The sequence below is a fragment of the Aquarana catesbeiana genome, linkage group LG08, assembly GCF_042186555.1.
Source record: "Aquarana catesbeiana isolate 2022-GZ linkage group LG08, ASM4218655v1, whole genome shotgun sequence".
NCBI lineage: Eukaryota > Metazoa > Chordata > Amphibia > Anura > Ranidae > Aquarana > Aquarana catesbeiana.
In genome coordinates, this window is record NC_133331.1 from 293,994,351 (window position 1) to 294,022,132 (window position 27,782).

Below are 27,782 nucleotides of genomic sequence, written 5' to 3' on the forward strand. Positions count from 1 at the left end.
TAGAGATACATATCATGGGGGTGACCCCTTAAAAAGCACTCATATCTATATGTTGTATGTATCTCTATGCCAATATATTCCAAGAGATTGACGCGTTTCACATAATGTGCTTCCTCAGGACCTTGTATTCTTTATGGGGTCACCCCTGTGATTTTTTTTTATATTATGTTTTTAATATAATGTTTTGTGCAATAAAAATTTGTATTTCTTTTTTACATATGTGTTGGTCCTCTCTTGTACCAGTAAAGCCCTAAGTTTTATTGGTTTTGGAGGTTATTATTATAAAGTTTTCTATAAACCTTCAATTATGTAGTGCAAGGGCCGGCCTGATTGCATCCAAATGGAAAGTGTTAAGGTTTGACCTCATATTATATGGCTTTGGTCAATCGACCATAAAATTGTATAATGTACAGTAGGTTGGTCCTTCTTCTTCCAACAGGCCTATAGCTACACTATATTCCCAAAAGTATTGGGCCTGCCTTTACACACATGAACTTTAATGACATCCCCAGTCTTAGTCCGTAGGGTTCAATATTGAGTTGGCCCACCCTTTACAGCTATAACAGCTTCACCTCTTCTGGGAAGGCCGTCCTCAAGGTTTAGGAGGGTGTCTATGGAAATGTTTGACCATTCTTCCAGAAGAGCATTTATGGGGTCAGGCCCTGATGTTGGACCAGAAGGTCTGGCTCGCAGTCTCCACTCTTATTCATCTCAAAGGTGTTCTATCGGGTTGAGGTCAGGACTCTGTGCAGGCCAGTCAAGTTCCTCCAACTCAAACGCCCTCATCCATGTCTTTATGGACCTTGCTTTGTGCACTGGTCCAAATCATTTGGTGGAGGGGGGATTATGGTGTGGGATTGTTTTTCAGGGGTTGGGTTTGGCTCCCTTAGTTCCAGTGAAGGGAACTCTTAAGGCGTCAGCATACCAAGACATTTTGGACAATTTCATGCTCCCAACTTTGTGGGAGGAGTTTGGGGACGGCCCCTTCCTGTTCCAACATGACTGCCCACCTGTGCACAAAAGAAGGTCCATAAAGAACATGGATGAGCGAGTTTGGGGTGGAGGAACTTGACATTGTCCAAAATGTCTTACATAGTTACATAGTAGGTGAGGTTGAAAAAAGACACAAGTCCACCAAGTCCAACCTATGTGTGTGGTTATGTGTCAGTATTACATTATATATCCCTGTATTTTGCGGTCATTCAGGTGATTATCTAATAGTTTCTTGAAGCTATCGATGCTCCCCGCTGAGACCACCGCCTGTGGAAGGGAATTCCACATCCTTGCCGCTCTTAAAATGGTATTGGTCTTGGTATGCTGACGCCTTAGGAGTTCCCTTCACTGGAACAAAGGGGCCAAGACCAACCCCTGAAAAAAAAACCCCCACCATAATCCCCCCTCCACCAAGGCTGCAATTGACAGGCACAGTGAGGCTGCAATTGACGGACACAGTGAAGCTGCAGTTGATGGGCACAGTGAGGCTGCAGTTGACGGGCACAGTGAGGCTGCATATGATGGGCACAGTGAGGCTGCATATGATGGGCACAGTGAGGCTGCAGTTGACGGGCACAGTGAGGCTGCATATGATGGGCACAGTGAGGCTGCATATGATGGGCACAGTGAGGCTGCAGTTGACGGGCACAGTGAGGCTGCATATGATGGGCACAGTGAGGCTGCATATGATGGGCACAGTGAGGCTGCAGTTGACGGGCACAGTGAGGCTGCAGTTGACGGGCACAGTGAGGCTGCATATGATGGGCACAGTAAGGCTGCATATGGTGGGCACAGTGAGGCTGCAGTTGACGGGCACAGTGAGGCTGCACTTGATGAGCACAGTGAGGCTGCAGTTGACGGGAACAGTGAGGCTGCATTTGATGGGCACAGTGAGACTGCATATGATGGGCACAGTGAGGCTGTATATGATGGGCACAGTGAGGCTGCATATGATGGGCATGGTGAGGCTGCATATGATAGGCACAGTGTGGCTGCATATGATGGGCACACTAAGGCTGCATATGACGGGCACAGTGAGGCTGCATTTGATGGGCACAGTGAGGCTGCATATGATGTGCACAGTGAGGCTGCATTTGATGGGCACAGTGTGGCTGCATTTGATGGACACAGGGAGGCTGCATTTGATGTGCACAGTGAGGCTGCATATGATGGGCACAGTGAGGCTGCAGTTGATGGGCACAGTGAGGCTGCATATGATGGGCACAGTGAGGCTGCATATGATGGGCACAGTGAGGCTGCAGTTGACGGGCACAGTGAGGCTGCAGTTGATGGGCAAAGTGAGGCTGCAGTTGACGGGAACAGTAAGGCTGCATTTGATGGGCACGGTGAGGCTGCAATTGATGGGCACAGTGAGGTTGCAATTGATGGGCACAGTGAGGCTGCAATTGATGGGCACAGTTTTATCTAGCAGTAATGATACATAATCACTTGATAAATGGCTGTTTACAGCCCTGCATTACTAACAGTTTAATTTTTCAGTTTATTTGTGCCCCCCAAAAATTTTCAGCACCAGCCACTACTGCGTCCCAATACTTTTGGCAATATAGTGTATCTTCTGAGCTCTTATGATATAAACCTTTACAGGACTTACTCTAGACTTGCTGCACTCTAATCCTCTTAAAGGCTCTTCTGACTTCTCCTGGGATCCCTAGCAGCATCCCCGCTGACCGAGAACAGCCTTCAAAAGTTAGATATGATATTGGATAGGATATGTAGCTAGATGATACCTTTGAGTCCATCATCCTACCAACACATCCTTTGCCATGTTTAGAGAGCATCAGTCGGTGCGCGACTGGAAGAATGGTCAAACATTCCCATAGACACCCTCCTAAACCTTGTGGACGGCCTTCCCAGAAGAGTTGAAGCTGTTATCGCTGCAAAGGGTGGGCCAACTCATTATTGAACCCTCCGGACTAGGACTGGGATGCCATTAAGTTCATGTGCGTGTAAAGGCAGGTGTCCCAATACTTTTGGGAATATAGTGTGTATGTTATCAGAAAGCTCTGTGTAGGGCCTTGCTGGGCCGGGAAAATAAGAAGTATATGAGAGAGCGACCCACTGATCTTTCCTTTGAGAAAATGTTCCCTTCAGTGCCGCTTATTATCAGAAGTCTCGGCCCTTGACAACATATTCTGATGGTGAAGGGAGAGGGTCTACCAGTCTGAACTCTGAAGCAGGGATCACATGATTTAGTGCCTAGGCTTGTTGTGTGATCGGCATTGAACTTCCAGTCCCCATAAATTCCCCAATTTCTGACAAGGCTGCATGAACATAGAAGTGATCAAAGAGGAAGGCTGAAGGGCCTTCAACTGAAGAGTCCCGGCTGGTTGGGGCCTTCACAGAGAACATCTGCTCACTCACACCTACCTGATCCAGATGGAATCTTGATGGAAGTGAACAAACCCTCTCATATCTATTGATGATGTTTTTATATTTTTTCCAGGACACGCCATGGAGAAACCCTCAAAGGATCTTCTCACTTTATCACCAGGTTGTAGAATGGAAGATGAGGACATCACCGGAGAGAAGACAATGAGCTCCTCTATGGATGGTGGCCTTCACAGTGTGGATGGACCATGGAATTCCTCTGAGCAACCTCGTACTGTGAGCGATGGTGCCGGAGAGAAGACAATGAGCTCCTCTATGGATGGTGGCCTTCACAGTGTGGATGGACCATGGAATTCCTCTGAGCAACCTCGTACTGTGAGCGATGGTGCCGGAGAGAAGACAATGAGCTCCTCTATGGATGGTGGCCTTCACAGTGTGGATGGACCATGGAATTCCTCTGAGCAACCTCGTACTGTGAGCGATGGTGCCGGAGAGAAGACAATGAGCTCCTCTATGGATGGTGGCCTTCACAGTGTGGATGGACCATGGAATTCCTCTGAGCAACCTCGTACTGTGAGCGATGGTGCCGGAGAGAAGACAATGAGCTCCTCTATGGATGGTGGCCTTCACAGTGTGGATAGATCATGGAATCCCTCTGAGCAACCTCCTACTGTGAGCGATGGTGGTGGGACTCAGGGGGAGAAAACCTTTTCCTGTCCTGAATGTGCAGAAAGTTTTAGCTTTGAATCAACTCTTTCCGCACATCAGAGATATCACACGGGGCCGAAGCTTCATTCCTGTCCTGAGTGCGGGAAAAGTTTTCTTACAAAATCAGAACTAGCCAAACATCAGAAATTCCACACCGAGAAGCCGTATTCCTGCCCTGAGTGCGGGAAACGTTTTGCATATAAAATATTCCTCACGACACACCAGAGGTCTCACACGGGGGAGAAGCCGTATTTCTGTCCTGAGTGCGGGAAAAGTTTTGCGCGTAATCAACTTCTCCAGATACATCAGAGGTCCCACACGGGGGAGAAGCCGTACTCCTGTCCTGAGTGCGGGAAGTGCTTTTCACAGAGGTCAGAACTTATCGTACATAAAAGATCCCACACGGGGGAGAGGCCGTTTTCCTGTTCCGAGTGCGGGAAATGTTTTGCGCGTAATCAGCTTCTCCGAACACATCAGAGGTCTCACACGGGGGAGAAGCCGTATTCCTGTCAAGAGTGCGGGAAATGTTTTTCACAGAAGCCCCATCTTTCTGGACATCTGAAATGCCACACCGGTGAGAAGCCGCATTCCTGCTCTGAGTGCGGGAAAAGTTATGCACACAAAAAACAACTTGACAGCCATCAGAGGTCTCACACGGGTGAGAAGCCGTATTCCTGTCCAGAGTGCGGGAAATGTTTTGAGCGTAAACAACTTTTCCAAATACATCAGAGGTCTCACACCGGGGAGAAGCCTTATTCCTGCCCCGAGTGCGGGAAATGTTTTTCACAGAAGCACCATTTTACCAGACATCAGAGAACTCACAGAACCCTGGAGGTGTAGGAGTGTCCTGAGTGCGGGAAATGTCCTCCATATGAATGCATGGAACAAATAAAGATACAATATATATTCCTAAAACAGGTTTATGGTCGATCAATAAGTTTCACTTTAGATCTTAACACTACAAATGAGCATTTAGAGGGAGGAGCATGTATTCGCAAACCCAGAGGGGGAGGAGCATGTATTATCACACCCAGAGGGGGAGGAGCATGTATTATCACACCCAGAGAGGGAGGAGCATGTATTCGCAAACCCAGAGGGGGAGGAGCATGTATTTGCAAACCCAGAGAGGGAGGAGCATGTATTCCCTACACCCAGAGAGGGAGGAGCATGTATTCCCTACACCCAAAGAGGGAGGAGCATGTATTCCCTACACCCAGAGAGGGAGGAGCGTGTATTCCCTACACCCAGAGAGGGAGGAGCGTGTATTCCCTACACCCAGAGAGGGAGGAGCGTGTATTCCCTACACCCAGAGGGGGAGGAGCATGTATTCCCTACACCCAGAGAGGGAGGAGCGTGTATTCCCTACACCCAGAGAGGGAGGAGCGTGTATTCCCTACACCCAGAGGGGGAGGAGCATGTATTCCCTACACCCAGAGAGGGAGGAGCATGTATTCCCTACACCCAGAGAGGGAGGAGCGTGTTTTCCCTACACCCAGAGAGAGAGGAGCATGTATTCCCCACACCCAGAGAGGGAGGAGCATGTATTCCCTACACCCAGAGAGGGAGGAGCATGTATTCCCTACACCCAGAGAGGGAGGAGCGTGTATTCCCTACACCCAGAGGGGGAGGAGCATGTATTATCACACCCAGAGAGGGAGGAGCGTGTATTCCCTACACCCAAAGAGGGAGGAGCATGTATTCCCCACACCCAGAGAGGGAGGAGCATGTATTCCCTACATCCAGAGAGGGAGGAGCATGTATTCCCCACACCCAGAGAGGGAGGAGCATGTATTCCCCACACCCAGAGAGGGAGGAGCATGTATTCCCCACATCCAGAGAGGGAGGAGCATGTATTCTCTACACCCAGAGAGGGAGGAGCATGTATTCCCCACACCCAGAGAGGGAGGAGCATGTATTCCCTACATCCAGAGAGGGAGGAGCATGTATTCCCCACACCCAGAGAGGGAGGAGCATGTATTCCCCACACCCAGAGAGGGAGGAGCATGTATTCCCCACACCCAGAGAGGGAGGAGCATGTATTCCCTACATCCAGAGAGGGAGGAGCATGTATTCCCTACACCCAGAGAGGGAGGAGCATGTATTCCCTACACCCAGAGAAGGAGCAATGCTTGGAACTACTGGCCGACAGAAAGGTAGGTAGGTATACATGGGCTTTTCTACAGGCTGTGATGACCTCATAGTGCCTGCCACTGATGGAACCCCGAAGAAAAGTGGTTTCAGGGGACAGGTCAGATGGATATGAGAACTCCTGTGGGAGTGCGGGAGAAGGTAAGTAAAACTAGTCCCACTGCAAAGGTAGTTTTGAATTTCCCCCAGAGTCCGGCTTCCATTGGTCATCTTCTTTAGTGTATATCAAGCTGGGTTAAGATTTTTTTTTTTTTTTTTTTTTTTTTCTTCACTCTATCGAAAAGCCAGTGGCGTGCAAAACACACCTCAAAAACTTCCACCCGGTGCCAAAAAAAAGTGCCCACACATAGAGAGTGAAACACAAAAACGTGCAACGGGTGTACAGAGTCCTCCACTAGGGAAGGACCTTACCCTGATCCCCCGGGGCGTTAGGCTCCAGACAGGGACTGAGGTACTCAGCCAAAGGGTCCATCCGGCCGAAACCAGGCGGACCCCCACAACTGGAAGGACTGCCGAAGCAGACCAACCCAAGTACAGTGGGGCTCTCCCGAAGAGAGACCCCTCAAAGGAGAGGGCGAACCAAGCCAAAAGGCCTATGTCCACCCCCTCCCAAGACTTTCAGAGTAGGCCCGAGGACCCACACCCTACTCGCCACACAGTGACAAAACGTGTATACAAAGACAACCAAAAAAAAGACAAAAAGGTGACAAACAGGGGTAAAAGAAAGAGTGGGGAAGATAGTGAGATGGGAGAGTGAAAGTGGCCATTGTGCTATACAATGGCCGGCCCTCCGGCCAGGCATAAAAATTTCCCCTGGTCCTGGCCAAAAGGCCCGGCCCAAGAGGCAGGTGCGAAAAACGTGTGTTGTGGTGAAGTGACCATGGTGCCATAAAATCAAGTGCTTTCACACCGTGACCATACGGCACCCCTGAACTGCCACTTCAGGGGCACATTCACCACTGGCTTTTCGAAAAAGCCCTGACCACCCAGCCCAGACCACAGCAGACCCCACCACAGACAGGAAGGATATGGAGATCAGGAAGCCGGAAAGAGCCCTTTACCATCAGGCTCTGCCGTCGCTCCCATCACTCCTCCTAATTACATTCGGGAAGTACTTGCCACTCCCTCCCCCCCTTGCAAGGCAGGAGTAAGCGTTCTCTCCCAAATAACTGTCTGGAGCTAGATCCGCCCCAATCCAGGCCAGAAGGCCAGGGTCCCGACCCTCTGGTTCAGACCCCGTGGTTCTCCATCCCCATCAGAAGGCTTCCCTTTCGGCTACAAACCGCTCCAGGTCACCTTCACTCCAGCAGGTTTTGCATAGCAACCGCAATCCCATCTCTATTTCGCCATAGATCAGGGACGGAAGCGAGCGCCACCTCCTGGAAACTGATAAGAATAGATACTACACTTGATCTTTGCCAAAAGGCCGGGACGCAATTAGCAATAATCACGCCTCAGTTGAACCTCATTGGCTATGATACTGCCACTGCGCAAAGCTGGGTTAAGATATTTCAGTCAATTACTTGAGTTGTGTAAGGGTTTTACTCATAAGTCTTTCTCCTTGTGTCTCTGTTGGGTTGTCTCTGTGCTGACCAAGTTGTGGAGAAAATGTGTAGATCTGTCTCCTTACACAAAGGCATTGGGACCATCATGGATCACCAGGTGAGAAGTCCCTCCACAGAGGTGAGGTCATGATGAGCAGAACATGGACTCCAAGACGTTCTCCATGTGTCTCTGTTGGGATGTCTCTATGCTGATCAGGTTGTGGAGGAAATGTGTAGATGTGTCATCTTATAGATTGTAGCAGTCACGGATCCCTGTATCAAGTACCTGGTCGAATGTGCAGTACACCCCTGAAGATGGTACAGAAGGTGCAGTGCCCAAAGAAGCATAGGTTGCCAGACAGGTTCTGAAGTGTAGGACCGATGGTCACCTGATTTATACTGGATGCAGCAGGATGCACAGCTGGGCAAGAGTCTCTTAGAGAAACTCAGTAGTACTTAGCAGTAGTGCACACAGGAGACGGTAGTAAAAGCCAGGCCAGGGGTCAAACACAATGGATCCGTCAGCAGCAGATGCAGGTAGCAAAACAGGAACTGGACGAGGTCATACACAGGAAGGCAAGCCAGGAATAAATAGCAAAGTCCGTGATGCAAGCCATGGTCATATACTGGAGACAGCATCAGAATTGGTAGAACAAGCCAGGGGTCAAAGCCAGGAGAGGAGATCAGACAGGTCAGAGGCAAGCCGAGTCACAACAGGAAATCAAAGGGTAAATACACAAGGGCTCAGGAACACAGGAATGTCGACGACAATCCAGCAATTTGTGAGAGGAGCTGCTGTCCTTATATAGGCAAGTGGACACTGGCAATTAGCATGCTTTGCGTACGCAGATTCGCCATTGCGTGTCGGTTGCCAATGCGCATGTCCGCATTAGCAAGACCGTATTGGATGTTAGCATATTTGCCAAATCTTCTTCCCTGACACCCCAATTGAGAGGTTCCTCCACACAGGTGAGGTCATGATGAACAGAACATGGTCTCCAGGCCTTTCTCCATGTGTCCCTGTTGGGTTGTCTCTATGCTGACCAAATTGTGGAGGAAATATGTGGATGTGTTACCTTGCAGATTTATTGAGGCCATTCCAGATCCCACGAAGACAAGTTCCTCCACATAGGTGAGGTCCATGGTGAGTAGAACATGAACATTAAGCCTATCTTTATGGGTCTCTGTTGGGTTGTTTCTGTGCTGACCAAGTTGTGGAGGAAATTTGTAGATGTGTCACCTTACACATCTACATTGGGACCATCATGGATCCCCAGGTGAGAAATTCCTCCACAAAGGTCATGATGAGCAGAACATGGACTCTGAACCATTCTCCATGTGTCTCTGTTGGGTTGTCTCTATGCTGACCAAATTGTGGAGGAAATGTGTAGATGGGTCACTTTGCAGATTGATTGAGACAATCACAGATCCCGAAATGAGAAGTTCCTCCATACAGATGAGGTCTATAATGAGCAGAATATGAAGAGGGGTTTTGGGACTTTAAATGAGGCCATAACAACCTCCATCCCTATATCTGAAATCAAATAAAGAGGACGGTTGGGACTTTAAATGAGGTGAGTGCCCCCTTATACCATGAGAGAGAAACCACCAGGAGGCAGTCATTTACACCAATAGGATTACAGACCAGACATGACCAGGGGGCACTAACTTACAAAGAGAGGAACACAGACTGGATACCACAAAGAGGAGCCCTCACCTACGCTTAGAGGAACACAAACAAGACATTCCCACCACTGAGAGGAGATCAGACCAGATTTCACCAGGGGGCGCTCACCTATCCTGAGAGGAGATCAGACCAGACTCCACCAGGGGGCGCTCACCTATACTGAGAGGAGATCAGACCAGACTCCACCAGGGGGCGCTCACCTATACTGAGAGGAGATCAGACCAGACTCCACCAGGGGGCGCTCACCTATACTGAGAGGAGATCAGACCAGACTCCACCAGGGGGCGCTCACCTATACTGAGAGGAGATCAGACCAGACTCCACCAGGGGGCGCTCACCTATACTGAGAGGAGATCAGACCAGACTCCACCAGGGGGCGCTCACCTATACTGAGAGGAGATCAGACCAGACTCCACCAGGGGGCGCTCACCTTCACTGAGAGGAGATCAGACCAGACTCCACCAGGGGGCGCTCACCTATACTGAGAGGAGATCAGACCAGACTTCACCAGGGGGCGCTCACCTATACTGAGAGGAGATCAGACCAGACTTCACCAGGGGGCGCTCACCTATACTGAGAGGAGATCAGACCAGACTCCACCAGGGGGCGCTCACCTATACTGAGAGGAGATCAGACCAGACTCCACCAGGGGGCGCTCACCTATACTGAGAGGAGATCAGACCAGACTCCACCAGGGGGCGCTCACCTATACTGAGAGGAGATCAGACCAGACTCCACCAGGGGGCGCTCACCTATACTGAGAGGAGATCAGACCAGACTCCACCAGGGGGCGCTCACCTATACTGAGAGGAGATCAGACCAGACTCCACCAGGGGGCGCTCACCTATACTGAGAGGAGATCAGACCAGACTCCACCAGGGGGCGCTCACCTATACTGAGAGGAGATCAGACCAGACTCCACCAGGGGGCGCTCACCTATACTGAGAGGAGATCAGACCAGACTCCACCAGGGGGCGCTCACCTTCACTGAGAGGAGATCAGACCAGACTCCACCAGGGGGCGCTCACCTATACTGAGAGGAGATCAGACCAGACTTCACCAGGGGGCGCTCACCTCTACTGAGTCGAGATCAGACCAGACTTCACCAGGGGGCGCTCACCTATACTGAGAGGAGATCAGACCAGACTTCACCAGGGGGCGCTCACCTATACTGAGAGGAGATCAGACCAGACTCCACCAGGGGGCGCTCACCTATACTGAGAGGAGATCAGACCAGACTCCACCAGGGGGCGCTCACCTATACTGAGAGGAGATCAGACCAGACTTCACCAGGGGCGCTCACCTATACTGAGAGGAGATCAGACCAGACTCCACCAGGGGGCGCTCACCTATACTGAGAGGAGATCAGACCAGACTCCACCAGGGGGTGCTCACCTATACTGAGAGGAGATCAGACCAGACTCCACCAGGGGGCGCTCACCTATACTGAGAGGAGATCAGACCAGACTCCACCAGGGGGCGCTCACCTTCACTGAGAGGAGATCAGACCAGACTCCACCAGGGGGCGCTCACCTATACTGAGAGGAGATCAGACCAGACTCCACCAGGGGGCGCTCACCTATACTGAGAGGAGATCAGACCAGACTTCACCAGGGGCGCTCACCTATACTGAGAGGAGATCAGACCAGACTCCACCAGGGGGCGCTCACCTATACTGAGAGGAGATCAGACCAGACTCCACCAGGGGGCGTTCACCTATACTGAGAGGAGATCAGACCAGACTCCACCAGGGGGCGTTCACCTATACTGAGAGGAGATCAGACCAGACTCCACCAGGGGGCGTTCACCTATACTGAGAGGAGATCAGACCAGACTTCACCAGGGGGCGCTCACCTATACTGAGAGGAGATCAGACCAGACTCCACCAGGGGGCGCTCACCTATACTGAGAGGAGATCAGACCAGACTCCACCAGGGGGCGCTCACCTATACTGAGAGGAGATCAGACCAGACTTCACCAGGGGGCGCTCACCTATACTGAGAGGAGATCAGACCAGACTCCACCAGGGGGCGCTCACCTATACCGAGAGGAGATCAGACCAGACTCCACCAGGGGGCGTTCACCTATACCGAGAGGAGATCAGACCAGACTCCACCAGGGGGCGTTCACCTATACCGAGAGGAGATCAGACCAGACTCCACCAGGGGGCGCTCACCTATACTGAGAGGAGATCAGAGCAGACTCCACCAGGGGGCGTTCACCTATACTGAGAGGAGATCAGACCAGACTCCACCAGGGGGCGCTCACCTATACTGAGAGGAGATCAGACCAGACTCCACCAGGGGGCGCTCACCTATACTGAGAGGAGATCAGACCAGACTCCACCAGGGGGCGTTCACCTATACTGAGAGGAGATCAGACCAGACTCCACCAGGGGGCGCTCACCTATACTGAGAGGAGATCAGACCAGACTTCACCAGGGGGCGCTCACCTCTACTGAGTGGAGATCAGACCAGACTTCACCAGGGGGCGCTCACCTATACTGAGAGGAGATCAGACCAGACTTCACCAGGGGGCGCTCACCTATACTGAGAGGAGATCAGACCAGACTCCACCAGGGGGCGTTCACCTATACTGAGAGGAGATCAGACCAGACTTCACTAGGGGCACTCACCTATACTGAGAGGAGATCAGAGCAGACTTCACCAGGGGGCGCTCACCTATACTGAGAGGAGATCAGACCAGACTCCACCAGGGGGCGCTCACCTATACTGAGAGGAGATCAGACCAGACTCCACCAGGGGGCGCTCACCTATACTGAGAGGAGATCAGACCAGACTCCACCAGGGGGCGCTCACCTATACTGAGAGGAGATCAGACCAGACTCCACCAGGGGGCGCTCACCTATACTGAGAGGAGATCAGACCAGACTTCACCAGGGGCGCTCACCTATACTGAGAGGAGATCAGACCAGACTCCACCAGGGGGCGCTCACCTATACTGAGAGGAGATCAGACCAGACTCCACCAGGGGGCGTTCACCTATACTGAGAGGAGATCAGACCAGACTCCACCAGGGGGCGTTCACCTATACTGAGAGGAGATCAGACCAGACTCCACCAGGGGGCGCTCACCTATACTGAGAGGAGATCAGACCAGACTCCACCAGGGGGCGCTCACCTATACTGAGAGGAGATCAGACCAGACTCCACCAGGGGGCGCTCACCTATACTGAGAGGAGATCAGACCAGACTCCACCAGGGGGCGCTCACCTACACTGAGAGGAGATCAGACCAGACTCCACCAGGGGGCGCTCACCTACACTGAGAGGAGATCAGACCAGACTTCACCAGGGGGCGCTCACCTATACTGAGAGGAGATCAGACCAGACTCCACCAGGGGGCGCTCACCTATACCGAGAGGAGATCAGACCAGACTCCACCAGGGGACGCTCACCTATACCGAGAGGAGATCAGACCAGACTCCACCAGGGGGCGTTCACCTATACCGAGAGGAGATCAGACCAGACTTCACCAGGGGGCGCTCACCTATACTGAGAGGAGATCAGACCAGACTCCACCAGGGGGCGCTCACCTATACTGAGAGGAGATCAGACCAGACTTCACCAGGGGGCGTTCACCTATACTGAGAGGAGATCAGACCAGACTTCACCAGGGGGCGCTCACCTATACTGAGAGGAGATCAGACCAGACTCCACCAGGGGGCGCTCACCTATACTGAGAGGAGATCAGACCAGACTCCACCAGGGGGCGCTCACCTATACTGAGAGGAGATCAGACCAGACTTCACCAGGGGGCGCTCACCTATACTGAGAGGAGATCAGACCAGACTCCACTAGGGGGCGCTCACCTATACCGAGAGGAGATCAGACCAGACTCCACCAGGGGGCGCTCACCTATACTGAGAGGAGATCAGACCAGACTTCACCAGGGGGCGTTCAGACCAGACTTCACCAGGGGGCGCTCACCTATACTGAGAGGAGATCAGACCAGACTCCACCAGGGGGCGTTCACCTATACCGAGAGAAGATCAGACCAGACTCCACCAGGGGGCGCTCACCTATACTGAGAGGAGATCAGAGCAGACTTCACCAGGGGGCGCTCACCTATACTGAGAGGAGATCAGACCAGACTCCACCAGGGGGCGTTCACCTATACTGAGAGGAGATCAGACCAGACTCCACCAGGGGGCGTTCACCTATACTGAGAGGAGATCAGACCAGACTCCACCAGGGGGCGCTCACCTATACTGAGAGGAGATCAGACCAGACTCCACCAGGGGGCGCTCACCTATACTGAGAGGAGATCAGACCAGACTCCACCAGGGGGCGTTCACCTATACTGAGAGGAGATCAGAGCAGACTTCACCAGGGGGCGCTCACCTATACTGAGAGGAGATCAGACCAGACTCCACCAGGGGGCGCTCACCTATACTGAGAGGAGATCAGACCAGACTCCACCAGGGGGCGCTCACCTTCACTGAGAGGAGATCAGACCAGACTCCACCAGGGGGCGCTCACCTATACTGAGAGGAGATCAGACCAGACTTCACCAGGGGGCGCTCACCTATACTGAGAGGAGATCAGACCAGACTCCACCAGGGGGCGCTCACCTACACTGAGTGGAGATCAGACCAGACTCCACCAGGGGGCGCTCACCTATACTGAGAGGAGATCAGACCAGACTCCACCAGGGGGCGTTCAGACCAGACTTCACCAGGGGGCGCTCACCTATACTGAGAGGAGATCAGACCAGACTCCACCAGGGGGCGCTCACCTATACTGAGAGGAGATCAGACCAGACTCCACCAGGGGGCGCTCACCTATACTGAGAGGAGATCAGACCAGACTCCACCAGGGGGCGCTCACCTATACTGAGAGGAGATCAGACTAGACTCCACCTATACTGAGAGCATCTAAAATCAGACATCACAAGGGGCCATTCACCTACACCAATAGGAAAGCACTTCAGCTCACTTTCCTACAACTGGAACACTCCTTGGTTTTACTTGGACTCTTCTAAGTTTACAAAGAAGCAGAGGATGCATGGAGTAAAGCCTGACTTTTGGAAACCAAAGACTGTCTACAAGTCGGTCAGAGCCAAAGACACTAGAGACTGTTCCGGGTCTACCTCTAGCCATTTGCAAGGTGGTCTGGAGGAATGTAACATCAATAGGCACAAAGATTTGGCATGGAGGCCATCCAAGGAAGGTTCCCTTTGAGGATGTTCATGCATCCCGGGAACTCGTCCCGATACAGTCACCACCCCTCCTGCATGATAAAAGAAGACACTATCTTCTGGCAGTGAACCTTCACACAGGACCTGCTGAGGGCCCGAGAACCAGAACTCAAAGACTTTGTACCACAGACAGCCATCGCCCACTTTGGGGTGCTGAACGGACTATTTTGTGGTGTTTTTGCACAGAGGACATTGATGGCGCCTGGAGGGTGATGTGTTGCTTTGAGGACACTTCATGGTGAAGCATCTCTTGCATCGGGAGAGGATGTCTATTGCGTATGGTCACAGACTGGTCTGCTCAGAGACTATAACCTCATAGCATTTAATGAGGAAGAGGACCTCTGAAAAGATTCCCCCTCCCCCCACTCTCCTTTGTGTCTTTGTCCTTTCAATAAAGCTTGGGCCTGTGAGCTCTTCCTCTCCCCCATCACACTTGGTTCTTATTGAAATGCTAATTGAAAAAAGTCCAAGAGCTCCGTCCAGTCTGTCCCGTTGTCTGACTATAGATTCCTGTTTGTCAAGCAGGTCTGAATCCACCTACTGGTGACTGACCTCTGCTGGAAGTCTGCTCCAGGCATCCACTACTCTTTTGGTAAAATAATATTTTTTAAGGTTTAGTGTTGAACGTTCCTCCTGCTAGTTGGAGGTCATGTTCTTCATCCTCATAATGAAAGTCCTGCCCTCCTGGACCTCCTTCGTGGACTTACAGGATAAGTACGGGAACTCATCTATATGGCTGCAGCATCCCTACAAAGCTGCAGATGTCCCCCACCGACTCTAAGAGCAAGACCTGAGCGATCGCATGACCGCTGATTACTCAGTTTTCAGTAAGCAGAGAGCAGTGACTCTCAGTCATCATTCTCTGCTCTGACCCTCCAGCACTTACCTACACTGGGAGGACCACAGACCAGACACCACCAGGGGGTGCTCACCTACACTGGGAGGAACACAGACCAGACACCTCCAGGGGGCCCTCACCTACACTGGGAGGAACACAGACCAGACACCACCAGGGGGTGCTCACCTACACTGGGAGGAACACAGAGCAGACACCACCAGGGGGTGCTCACCTACACTGGGAGGAACACAGACCAGACACCACCAGGGGGCCCTCACCTACACTGGGAGGAACACAGACCAGACACCACCAGGGGGCGCTCACCTACACTGGGAGGAACGTAGACCAGACACCACCAGGGGGCGCTCACCTACACTGGGAGGAACGTAGACCAGACACCACCAGGGGGCACTCACCTACACTGGGAGGAACACAGACCAGACACCACCAGGGGGCGCTCACCTACACTGGGAGGAACACAGACCAGACACCACCAGGGGGCGCTCACCTACACTGGGAGGAACACAGACCAGACACCACCAGGGGGCGCTCACCTACACTGGGAGGAACACAGACCAGACACCACCAGGGGGCGCTCACCTACACTGGGAGGAACATAGACCAGACACCACCAGAGGGCGCTCACCTACACTGGGAGGAACACAGACCAGACACCACCAGGGGGCACTCACCTACACTATGAGGAACACAGACCAGACACCACCAGGGGGCTCTCACCTACACTGGGAGGAACACAGACCAGACACCACCAGGGGGTGCTCACCTACACTGGGAGGGGCACCAATCAGACTTCAGATTCTCAGATTCAGAATACTTTATTAATCGCAAAGGGAAATGACTAAGATACAATTACATTCAACAAAGACAACACAAAAATCACAATATAAAGGAAAGAACAGAAATAAAACCCAATAAAACTAAAAGAATACAGTACTGTAATCAGCCATACCATCCTATTACAAATACTACATAGAATAAAAAAATAACAGAAAATCAAACAACCAACATGCAAATATTTCCCCACTTCCTGGAACGTCACCCCCAAATCATCAAACATAGGTCATCTAATACCAACATAATATAAAAACGACATAAAACCATCCCGACATAAAACATCGGAGACGATGGAGGAGACTGGAAATCAGGGAAGAAATGTCCATTCAAGTATTCTATATAATTCGAATTAATTGGCACTCTGCACCATAGAGTAGGGACTGGCCAGATAGGGATCACACAGACACGTCTGACCAGTACTATGTATTTCTATATATGTGACCCAACAATTTCCGTATTCATACAACGGTCAGCTAGAGACATTTACAGATGGAGAGCCGTGCGCGGAGGGTTAAATCTCAGAGTTCAGTGATGGAACGCAAAGACAGGAAGTGATGTCAGGTACAGACAGGAAGTTCTGGGTGAAAGGTCAGCAGGGAGGAAGTAGGGAGGAGACTTTGTTGGAATTGGCAGTAAGAGGAGGTAAAATCATTTCACCCTTTACGACCCCCAACACATCATTCCCGTCATAAGATAGCCCAGATAACTCTTCATTGTCCATCTACAGGAGGAACAACCAAACCCCGGACTATGGAGGAGAAGCCAAGCCACGCATCCAACAACATACTGAACCTCACCCTGGAGATCATCTACCTGCTGACCGGAGAGGTGAGGAAGATTCTGGGAGGTCACATGACATCACTCTTATCTCTATTAATAAAACACAGACCTGACCGGAGAGGTGAGGAGGATTCTGGGAGGTCACATGACATCACTCTCATCTCTATTAATAAAACACAGACCTGACCGGAGAGGTGAGGAGGATTCTGGGAGGTCACATGACATCCCTCTTATCTCTATTAATAAAACACAGACCTGACCGGAGAGGTGAGGAGGATTCTGGGAGGTCACATGACATCACTCTTATCTCTATTAATAAAACACAGACCTGACCGGAGAGGTGAGGAGGATTCTGGGAATGTATATATTGATAATGATCACTATGTTCTTCTGCTCAGGATTATGAAATGGTTAAGAAGGCATCTAGTGAGCCATTGAAACACAACAGCTCTCCTGGTGGGTCACCCCCCATCACAGTGACCTCACCAGACTCCCTGACACCTAATACAAACAATGACAAGAAGATTCTAGAAGTCATCAAGAAGATGATTAAGCTGCTGACAGGAGAGGTGAGCGGTGTTGGGAATTCTGGGACATTATCCCATAGCAGACAAGGGATGTGTCAGGGTAAGGTTTAATGATGTCCCTGTCTATTTCTCCATGGAGGAGTGGGAGTATTTAGAAAGACACAAGGATCTCTACAAGGAAGTTGCGATAGAGGACCACCAGAAGGGACAGAAGGATCTGAACAAGAATGTCATGGTAGACGAATGCCAGAAACCACACAAAGATAAGAAGAAGAAAGTCATGATGGAGGACCACCAGACCGTCCCATCTCTGGGTAAGAAGAGGAGACTTTATTTTAAAGGAGAGAGCAGTACGGAGGGTCCACCTAGATCCCCCATCATCTGATAAACACATAGAAACAATGTATTCAGTCAGTGTGTGTGTTTCCTACAGATGGATCCAGTAATGGGAACCCACCAGAGAGATGTCCCCTTCCTCTGTGTTCCACACAAGAAGATGACTTCATCTTTGATCAGGTAGATGGGAACGAGGGTCTAGGATGTAAAGTGACTCTAAACTGTATGAGATGATATTTCTTTTATGTAGTTTCATCATATGGATATCATTTTTGTTAATTTAGCTGGAAGAACTCATGGACATCAATGTTGAGGTCAAAAGGATAGAAGGAGAGATGTATGTGAGGGATGGTCAGCAGTCTACGGAGGAGGATGTGGTGATGGTCACAGGTGAGTTATGAACACATTTTTATTTATCTTCTAGAAGGAATTGTGTTGTAGTTTCTACTGGACTTTTATAAAAACGTTAGAAATAGAGTAGTGGAATCAGTTGGTGAGGAGACAAGGTCTATGGCTAATGAGAGGCCACGCTGTGTGCGTGTCGGGAATTCCAATATGTAGGTTATTTTTATGAAAACTGAATCTTTCAACATTACAAGAAGACAAGGAAGTTGTGTGAATTGAGGATCTGCAGACCTTCTCAACATCAGGTGAGATTATCTCTACAAGGACGTCATAATGAACAATCAGCCGTTTTTCACATCACCGGGTAAGAGGAGACTTTATTGTAAAGGAGAGAGCAGTACGGAGGGTCCACCTAGATCCCCCATCATCTGATAAACACATAGAAACAATGTATTCAGTCAGTGTGTGTGTTTCCTACAGATGGATCCAGTAATGGGAACCCACCAGACAGATGTCCTCATCCTCTGTATTCCACACAGGAAGGTCACACCATCCCTCACCATCATCAGGTAGATGAGGAACAATTATTGGTAGTTATGATTTATACACAAACATGATTGTTACAATGAATGTTTTATCTTATATTCAGAGTGGAAAGTTTCAAGGTTACAATATTGTTGTAAAAGAAGAGTTTAAAGATGAAGATGAGAAGTATGGTGTAATGAAGGAGCGTTCTGAAGGACACAAGGAGGTTATGAAGAAGCCAATTAATAAGAGAAACCCAGCAAAGAGATGTTCCAGTCCTCTGGACACCAGGGATTCCACATCAGAAGGTCATCGCTACACACAATTTTCTCAGGTAGAAAGAGACGAATGAGACCCCAGTTAGTGTAAAATGACGTACTTTTCTGTAGAGTCGGGTGATATTTAATTTTGTTCATTTAGGCTGAAGCTCTGAGTGATATGAAAATTGAGATCAAAGAGGAAGGAGAGGTGTATGCAATGGGTGATCTTTCTACAGAGGAGGATGGGACAATGGTGACAGTTAAAGAGGAGGACTCTTCTCTAGATATCAGCTCAGGTGAGTAATGAAAACTAAATTTTGAAACTGATAACAGGACCATTTTTACTTTCACAAGTTTAAGATATTTAGAAAGAATAAAAGAGACAGAGATACAGCAGACCATGATATCACCAAGATTGGACTGATCTATAAACTGTAGACCATGAAATCAGAAATGCTAGAATTGGTGTAAAACATCATAAGAGATAATGTCATGTTCTCAACAAATGAGGAGGAAATACTGTACACCATATGAAAGGTCCATCTCCATTCCTCAATATAACGTCATGTTCCCAACAAATGAGGAGGAGATACTGTACACCATATGAAAGGTCCATCTCCATTCCTCAATATAAAGTCATGTTCCCAACAAATGAGGAGGAGATACTGTACAGCATATGAAAGGTCCATTTCCATTCCTCCAATATAACGTCATGTTCCCAACAAATGAGGAGGAGATACTGTACACCATATGAAAGGTCCATCTCCATTCCTCAATATAACGTCATGTTCCCAACAAATGAGGAGGAGATACTGTACACCATATGGAAGGTCCATCTCCATTCCTCCAATATAATGTCATGTTCCCAACAAATGAGGAGGAGATACTGTACACCATATGAAAGGTCCATCTCCATTCCTCAATATAACGTCATGTTCCCAACAAATGAGGAGGAGATACTGGACACCATATGAAAGGTCCATCTCCATTCCTCCAATATAAGGTCATGTTCCCAACAAATGAGGAGGAGATACTGTACACCATATGAAAGGTCCATCTCCATTCCTCAATATAACGTCATGTTCCCAACAAATGAGGAGGAGATACTGTACACCATATGAAAGGTCTATCTCCATTCCTCAATATAACGTCATGTTCCCAACAAATGAGGAGGAGATACTGTACACCATATGAAAGGTCCATCTCCATTCCTCAATATAATGTCATGTTCCCAACAAATGCGGAAGAGATACTGTACACCATATGAAAGGTCCATCTCCATTCCTCAATATAACGTCATGTTCCCAACAAATGAGGAGGAGATACTGTACACCATATGAAAGGTCCATCTCCATTCCTCAATATAACGTCATGTTCCCAACAAATGAGGAGGAGATACTGTACACCATATGAAAGGTCCATCTCCATTCCTCAATATAATGTCATGTTCCCAACAAATGAGGAGAAGATACTCTACACCATGTGGAAGGTCTATCTCCATCCATCACCATAGAGTTGTATTTTATATTACTGATTTCTGTATCGATGGTCTTTATTCTATGACGGAGCTCTATGGTCCGTAACCTCTAGACCAGTGATGGTGAGTCATGTATGGTGCTCTAGAGCAGTGATGGCGAACCTTGGCACCCCCAGATGTTTTGGAACTACATTTCCCATGATGCTCATGCACTTTGCAGTGTAGTTGAGCATCATGGGAAATGTAATTCCAAAACATCTGGGGGTGCCGAGGTTCGCCATCACTGCTCTAGACCACCATACATGACTCCAGACTGGAAAACATGAAATATGAACACGCTTCTAAGATTTTATAAATTTATCTTTCCACCAGATGACGTCTTTGTCTGGAATTCCTCGAGGGGACGTCCGTTTCCGGAATATAATACTAAAGATAGCGGCACGGCACAATATTCTCCGCTAGAAAACTTTGCTAATCAAAACTTATATCTAAAACCCGACAGTGCCGATAAAGCCACCGATCCCTTTCGCCCCGAAGAGTCTTCTATTAAATCGGATCGGACTTCCCCCGATATCCATCCGGGAATCTCGAACATGGATAGGTCTCTGGATCCACCCAATCCCGAGGGATCTTCTCTTGATGCTACACCGAGAGGTGATGAGATATCTACAACTTCTACCTTCAATGAATGCTTCACCATAATTACCTTGCCTCTGGTGTATCAGCCAACCCCCAACGAGAACCACCCTTTTATATGTACAGAGTGCGGGAAGTGCTTTCAGACCAGGTCGAGTCTCATCAGACATGAAAGTATCCACAGCGGGATGCGGCCTTATTCCTGCTCAGAGTGCGGGAAAGGCTTCAGTGCCAAATCGCATCTTGAAAGACACCAGAAAAACCACACGGGAGACCGTCCGTATTCGTGCCCGGAGTGCGACAAATGCTTCAAGCAGAAGGACCGCCTGAACGCCCACCTGAGGGTCCACAAGGGCGAGACCCCCTTCACCTGTGCCGAGTGTAAGAAGTCCTTCATAGACAAGGCCCACTTTGTCAGCCACCAGAGGGTCCACACCGGCGAGAAGCCCTTCTCCTGCCCCGAGTGCGGGAAGTGCTTCTCGCAAACGGGACACCTCAACATCCACCTCAGGCTCCACACCGGCGAGAAGGCCTTCTCCTGCTCGGAGTGCGGGAAGAGCTTCACCCACAAATCCACGCTCATCAACCACCAGAGGTTCCACACCGGGGAACAGCCGTTTTCCTGCACGGTGTGCGGGAAGCGCTTCACGCGGAAAATGAACCTGGACATACACCAGAAATTCAACACGAAGGACAGCACGTCGTCCTGCTGGGAGTGCGGGATGCAGTACAGGACCAAGTGCGAGATGAAGATCCACCAGAAGACCCACCCCAAGAAGAAGATCTACTCCTGCTCCATGTGCCCCAAATCCTTCAGCTACAAGTCAGAGTTCCTCCGACACCAGAGGAGCCACACCGGCTAGAAGACGCCCCCAGTGCGGGAAATCCTTCAGGTTCCCTGTGCGGGAAATGTTTTTCTTGGGTAGAGAACGTCTCAAGAGCCTAATGATAAATAAGGCATAACAGGGAGAGGCAACTCTTGTTCGTAGTGCGGGAAACGTTTTACATGGAGAAATTTAGCTTCTTACACACCAGAGCATTCACACAGACAGCCGGGCCTCTTCCATGCACCGAGTGCGGGAAATGTGTCAGAAGAGGAAATGATCTTCCTATGCCACAGAGGAGGATTCAGGTAGAGAGCCGGTCCTTTCCATGCACCAAGTGTGGGAAATGTGTTAGAAGAGGAAATTATCTTTCTATGCCACAGAGGAGGATTCACGTACACAACCGGTCCTTTCCATGCACCGAGTGCGGGAAATGTTTCAGAAAAGGAAATTTAGCTTCTTATACACCCAGAGCATTCACACAGACAGCCTTCCTTTTCCATGCACTGAGTGCGGGAAATGGTTCAGAAGAGGAAATTTAATTTTTTATACACCAGAGGATTCATGTAGACAGCTGGCCTTTTTCCATGCACCGAGTGCGGGAAATGTATCACGAAGAAAGGGAATCTCAATAGACATGAAATGACATCAATCTCAGGGTGGCGTTCCGTAGACTGAATGATTCTGTCGGCGATTGTCCCGTGTGTGGCGCAGGTGAGGAAGATTTATGCCCGGTAGCTCCGCCCATAAGTGGTATTTGTTTTGATTGTAGGTGGTGTCTGGTGTGTGAAGTTCTCCCGTAGTTTTATAATAATGTCTTCTCACCGTAGACCGTGTGTAGATGAGTACTAATAAAGTTTTATCGAAAACCAAGAACATACGTGGTGGCTGCATTCATCTTTTTTTTTCAGGGTTCTTTTCCTTTCCTTTGGTGGAGGGGGGATTATGATGGGGGGGTTGTTTTTCAGGGGTTGGTCTTGGCCCCTCAGGGGTTGGTCTTGGCCCCTCAGGGGTTGGTCTTGGCCCCTCAGGGGTTGGTCTTGGCCCCTTAGTTCCAGTGAAGGGAACTCTTAAGGCGTCAGCATACCAAGACATTTTGGACAATTTCATGCTCCCAACTTTGTGGGAACAGTTTGGGGATGGCCCCTTCCTGTTCCAACATGACTGCCCACCAGTGCACAAAGCAAGGTCCATAAAGACATGGATGAGCGAGTTTGGGGTGGAGGAACTTGACTGGCCTGCACAGTTCCCATAAAGTTGGGGGCATGAAATTGTCCAAAATGTCTTGGTATGCTGACGCCTTAAGAGTTCCCTTCACTGGAACTAAGGGGCCAAGCCCAACCCATGAGGAGCCAAGCCCTGCAAAACACCCCCACACCCAGGGGGTGCAGGCCAGTCAAGTTCCTCCACCCCAAACCCATTTATCCATGTCTTTATGGACCTTGCTTTGTGCTCTGGTGCTCAGTCATGTTTGAACAGGAAGGGGACATTCCCAAACTGTTCCCACAAAGTTGGGGGCATGAAATTGTCCAAAACGTCTTGGTATGCTGACGCCTTAAGAGTTCCCTTCACTGGAACTAAAGGACCAAGCCCAACCCATGAGGAGCCAAGCCCAACCCCTGAAAAACAACCCAACGCCATAATTCTGACCCTACCAAATGATTTGGACCAGTGCACAAAGCAAGGTCCATAAATACATGGATGAGAGAGTTTGGGGTGGAGGAACTTTACTGGCCTGCACAGTTGCCATAAAATTGGGAGCATGAAATTGTCCAAAATGTCTTGGTATGCTGACGTCTTAAGAGTTCCCTTCACTGGAACTAAGGGGCCAAGCCCAACCCCTGAAAAACAACCCCCCCACCCAGGGGGTGCAGGCCAGTCAAGTTCCTCCACCCCAAACTCGCTCATCCATGTCTTTATGGAGCTTGCTTTGTGCACTGCTGGGCAGTCATGTTGGAACAGGAAGGGGCCGTCCCCAAACTCTTCCCACAAAGTTGGGAGCATGAAATTGTCCAAAATGTCTTGGTATGCTGACGTCTTAAGAGTTCCCTTCACTGGAACTAAGGGGCCAAACCCAACCCCTGAAAATCAACCCCCCACCATAATCCCCCCTCCCCCACACCATAATCCCCCCTCCCCCCACACCATAATCCCCCCTCCCCCACACCATAATCCCCCCCTCCACCAAATGGTCCATAAAGACATGGATGAGAGAGTTTGGGGTGGAAGAACTTGACTGGCCTGCACAGTTCCCACAAAGTTGGGCACATGAAATTGTCCAAAATGTCTCGGTATGCTGACGCCTTAAGAGTTCCCTTCACTGGAACTAAGGGGCCAAACTCAACCCCTGAGGGGCCAACCCTAACACCTGAAAAACAACCCCACACCATAATCCCCCTTCCACCAAATTGATTTGGACCAGTGCCCAAAGCAAGGTCCATACAGACATGGATGAGCGAGTTTGGGGTGGAGGAACTTGACTGGCCTGCACAGAGTCCTGACCTCAACACCAGTAGAACACTAGAACACCTTTGGGATGAATTAGAGTGGAGACTGCCAGCCAGGCCTTCTTGTTCAACATCAGTGCCTGACCTCACACATGCTCTTCTGGAAGAATGGTCAAACATTCCCATAGACACCCTCCTAAACCTTGTGGACGACCTTCCCAGAAGAGACGAAGCTGTTATAGCTGCAAAGGGCGGAGCCAACTCAATATTGAACCCTACGGACTAAGACTGGGATGCCATTAACGTTCATGTGCGTGTGAAGGCAGGTGTCCCAATACTTATCCTCCAGCACGTTTCGTCCTGCCCGCGGGGCTTAATCATGGGGTAAAACGCTTGGGGGGGTTGGCCCGGTTGGAGCTCGTGCTGAGGCTGTTTTCACCGATTCTTGTAGTGATATGCGGCTTAGGACTCTTTGCTTTCCTTCCAATTCATCCATTACCAGATCCTAATCCTGGATGAGGGTCTTCTATAGATGTTTATGGTGGACACACAAAAAATGATGGGAGGTTACCCCATAATTCATAGCAGGCCCTTCAGATCTAAGTTTCAGAGGAAACCCCATGCAGAAAAAAAAAGCATGGGGTTCCCCCCATAAAATCCATAGCAGACCCTTATCTGAGCATGAAGGAAAGGAAGAGAGGGGAAGTGAGTCCCCCCTCTTCCTGAACCAGACCAGACCACGTGTCCTCACCATGGGGAGATACAATGTGGAGGAGGATCCAGACCAGACCACGTGTCCTCACCATGGGGAGATACAATGTGGAGGAGGATCCAGACCAGACCACGTGTCCTCACCATGGGGAGATACAATGTGGAGGAGGATCCAGACCAGACCACGTGTCCTCACCATGGGGAGATACAATGTGGAGGAGGATCCAGACCAGACCACGTGTCCTCACCATGGGGAGATACAATGTGGAGGAGGATCCAGACCAGACCACGTGTCCTCACCATGGGGAGATACAATGTGGAGGAGGATCCAGACCAGACCACGTGTCCTCACCATGGGGAGATACAATGTGGAGGAGGATCCAGACCAGACCACGTGTCCTCACCATGAGAAGATACAATGTGGAGGAGGATAAGGGCCCCCCCGCAACCCTGGATCGGTGTTTGTGGGGGTCTGCAGAGGGCTTATCATAATCTGGAAGCCCCCCTTAACAATAATAGCACCTCCCATGTGATGTAAAAAGGGGTATATATACGTGGTTATACCAGCAGTCAGAAGGGGGCGAGCAGTCTTTGGGGTGACGTGGTGTCGGCAAGCAGTGGGTTGGTTTGGGGTTTTTTTTTAGGCATCACGACTGATGTGAATTTCCATCGCTGGATTGACAGCCAAGGGCCACTTCCCCACAACCCCGGCCCCGGGTGTCTGAGGGTGTCTGTGGGTGTCTGTGGGTGTCTGAGGGTGTCTGAGGGTGGGGGGTCCCCTTTAACAATAGGAGGGATCCCAGATACTGCCCACCACCAGGAGAATGACACCCACTGACACCATGTTACCCCAAAGACAGTTCTCAACAACACGACAAGTGAAAGTGAGTATGTGCAGCTGGACAGAGGTGGAGCAAAGGAGCAATGAGTATGTGCAGCTGGGATGAGGGAGAGCAAAGGAGCAATGAGTATGTACAGCTGGGCAGAGGGGGAGCAAAGGGGCAATGAGTATGTGCAGCTGGGAAGAGGGAGAACAAAGGGGCAATGAGTATGTGCAGCTGGACAGAGGGGGGAGCAAAGGGGCAATGATTATGTACGGCTGGAATGAGGGGGAGCAAAGGGGCAATGAGTATGTACAGCTGGACAGAGAGGAAGCAAAGGGGCAATGAGTATGTACGGCTGGAATGAGGGGGAGCAAAGAGGCAATGAGTATATGCAGCTGGAGAGAGGGGGAGCAAAGGGTCAACGAGTATGTACGGCTGGGATGAGGGAGAGCAAAGGAGCAATGAGTATGTGCAGCTGGGCAGCAAAGGGGCAATGAGTATGTGCAGCTGGGAAGAGGGGGAGCAAAGGGGCAATGAGTATGTGCAGCTGGGCAGATGGGGAGCAAAGGGGCAATGAGTATGTACGGCTGGGATGAGGGAGAGCAAAGGGGCAATGAGTACATGCAACTGTTCAGGAGTCAATCAACGGGTCAATGAGTATGGACAGAGGGGGAGCAAAGGGGCAATGAGTATGTACAGCTGGACAGAGAGGGAAAGCAAAGGGCCAATGAGTATGTGCAGCTGGGAAGAGGGAGAGCAAAGGGGCAATGAGTATGTACAGCTGGACAGAGGGGGAGCAAAGGAGAAATGAGTATGTGCAGCTGGGCAGAGGGAGAGCAAAGGGGCAATGAGTATATGCAGCTGGAGAGAGGGGGAGCAAAGGGGCAATGAGTATGTACAGCTGGGCAGAGGGGGAGCAAAGGGGCAATGAGTATGTGCAGCTGAACAGATGGGGAGCAAAGGGGCAATGAGTATGTGAAGCTGGGAAGAGGGGGAGCAAAGAGGCAATGAGTATTGACAGAGGGGAAGCAAAGGGGCAATGAGTATGTACAGCTGGACAGAGGGGGAGCAAAGGAGAAATGAGTATGTGCAGCTGGGCAGAGGGGGAGCAAAGGGGCAATGAGTATATGCAGCTGGAGAGAGGGGGAGCAAAGGGGCAATGAGTATGTACAGCTGGGCAGAGGGGGAGCAAAGGGGCAATGAGTATGTACAGCTGGACAGAGGGAGAGCAAAGAGGCAATGAGTATGTACAGCTGAACAGAGGGGGAGCAAAGGGACAATGAGTATGTGCAGCTGAACAGATGGGGAGCAAAGGGGCAATGAGTATGTGAAGCTGGGAAGAGGGGGAGCAAAGAGGCAATGAGTATTGACAGAGGGGAAGCAAAGGGGCAATGAGTATGTACAGCTGGGCACATGGGAAGGAATGTTCAGCACTGGTCGTACTCCGAGGCCGCAGACACTCTGAATATAAGATTGGTCTATGAGGTCCTCACAACCAGCACTGAAGAAGATCTCCACCCCGAGGAGAGGAACGGAGGGCGATGACCCCCCACCACGGTTTCTCCTGTATTGGATTTTCCTCTACAACCAATATTTTGGAGGTTGGGTGAAGGTTTGGGGGAGGTAAATAATCCATTTCTATAGAAGTCTATACATCAGACCAAAGAGAGGGACTCCAGAGGAGGAATAGGGACAGCGGCGGCGGGGATGTCAGATTGGTGATGCACTTCCCACACTGACCACCAGAGGG

The 27,782-nt window shown here is 50.3% G+C and overlaps 1 protein-coding gene and 1 pseudogene across 1 annotated transcript in view; one reads left to right on the plus strand and one right to left on the minus strand.

Moving 5' to 3' along the window:
• The window catches only part of LOC141106807 (uncharacterized), a 39,714-nt gene extending 16,788 nt beyond the window's left edge, over positions 1-22,926 (plus strand). Inside the window, 11 exon segments of the mRNA XM_073597733.1 lie at positions 3,458-4,968; positions 16,889-16,982; positions 17,068-17,168; positions 17,519-17,689; positions 17,787-17,961; positions 18,081-18,163; positions 18,268-18,373; positions 18,809-18,897; positions 18,978-19,187; positions 19,274-19,409; positions 20,963-22,926. Of these exon segments, the coding sequence (XP_073453834.1) occupies positions 3,458-4,968; positions 16,889-16,982; positions 17,068-17,168; positions 17,519-17,689; positions 17,787-17,961; positions 18,081-18,163; positions 18,268-18,373; positions 18,809-18,897; positions 18,978-19,187; positions 19,274-19,409; positions 20,963-22,089 (3,803 nt within the window). The 3' untranslated portion in view covers positions 22,090-22,926.
• LOC141106977 (U4 spliceosomal RNA) lies at positions 7,632-7,696 on the minus strand (annotated as a pseudogene).
• Positions 22,927-27,782: the final 4,856 nt, after the last annotated feature.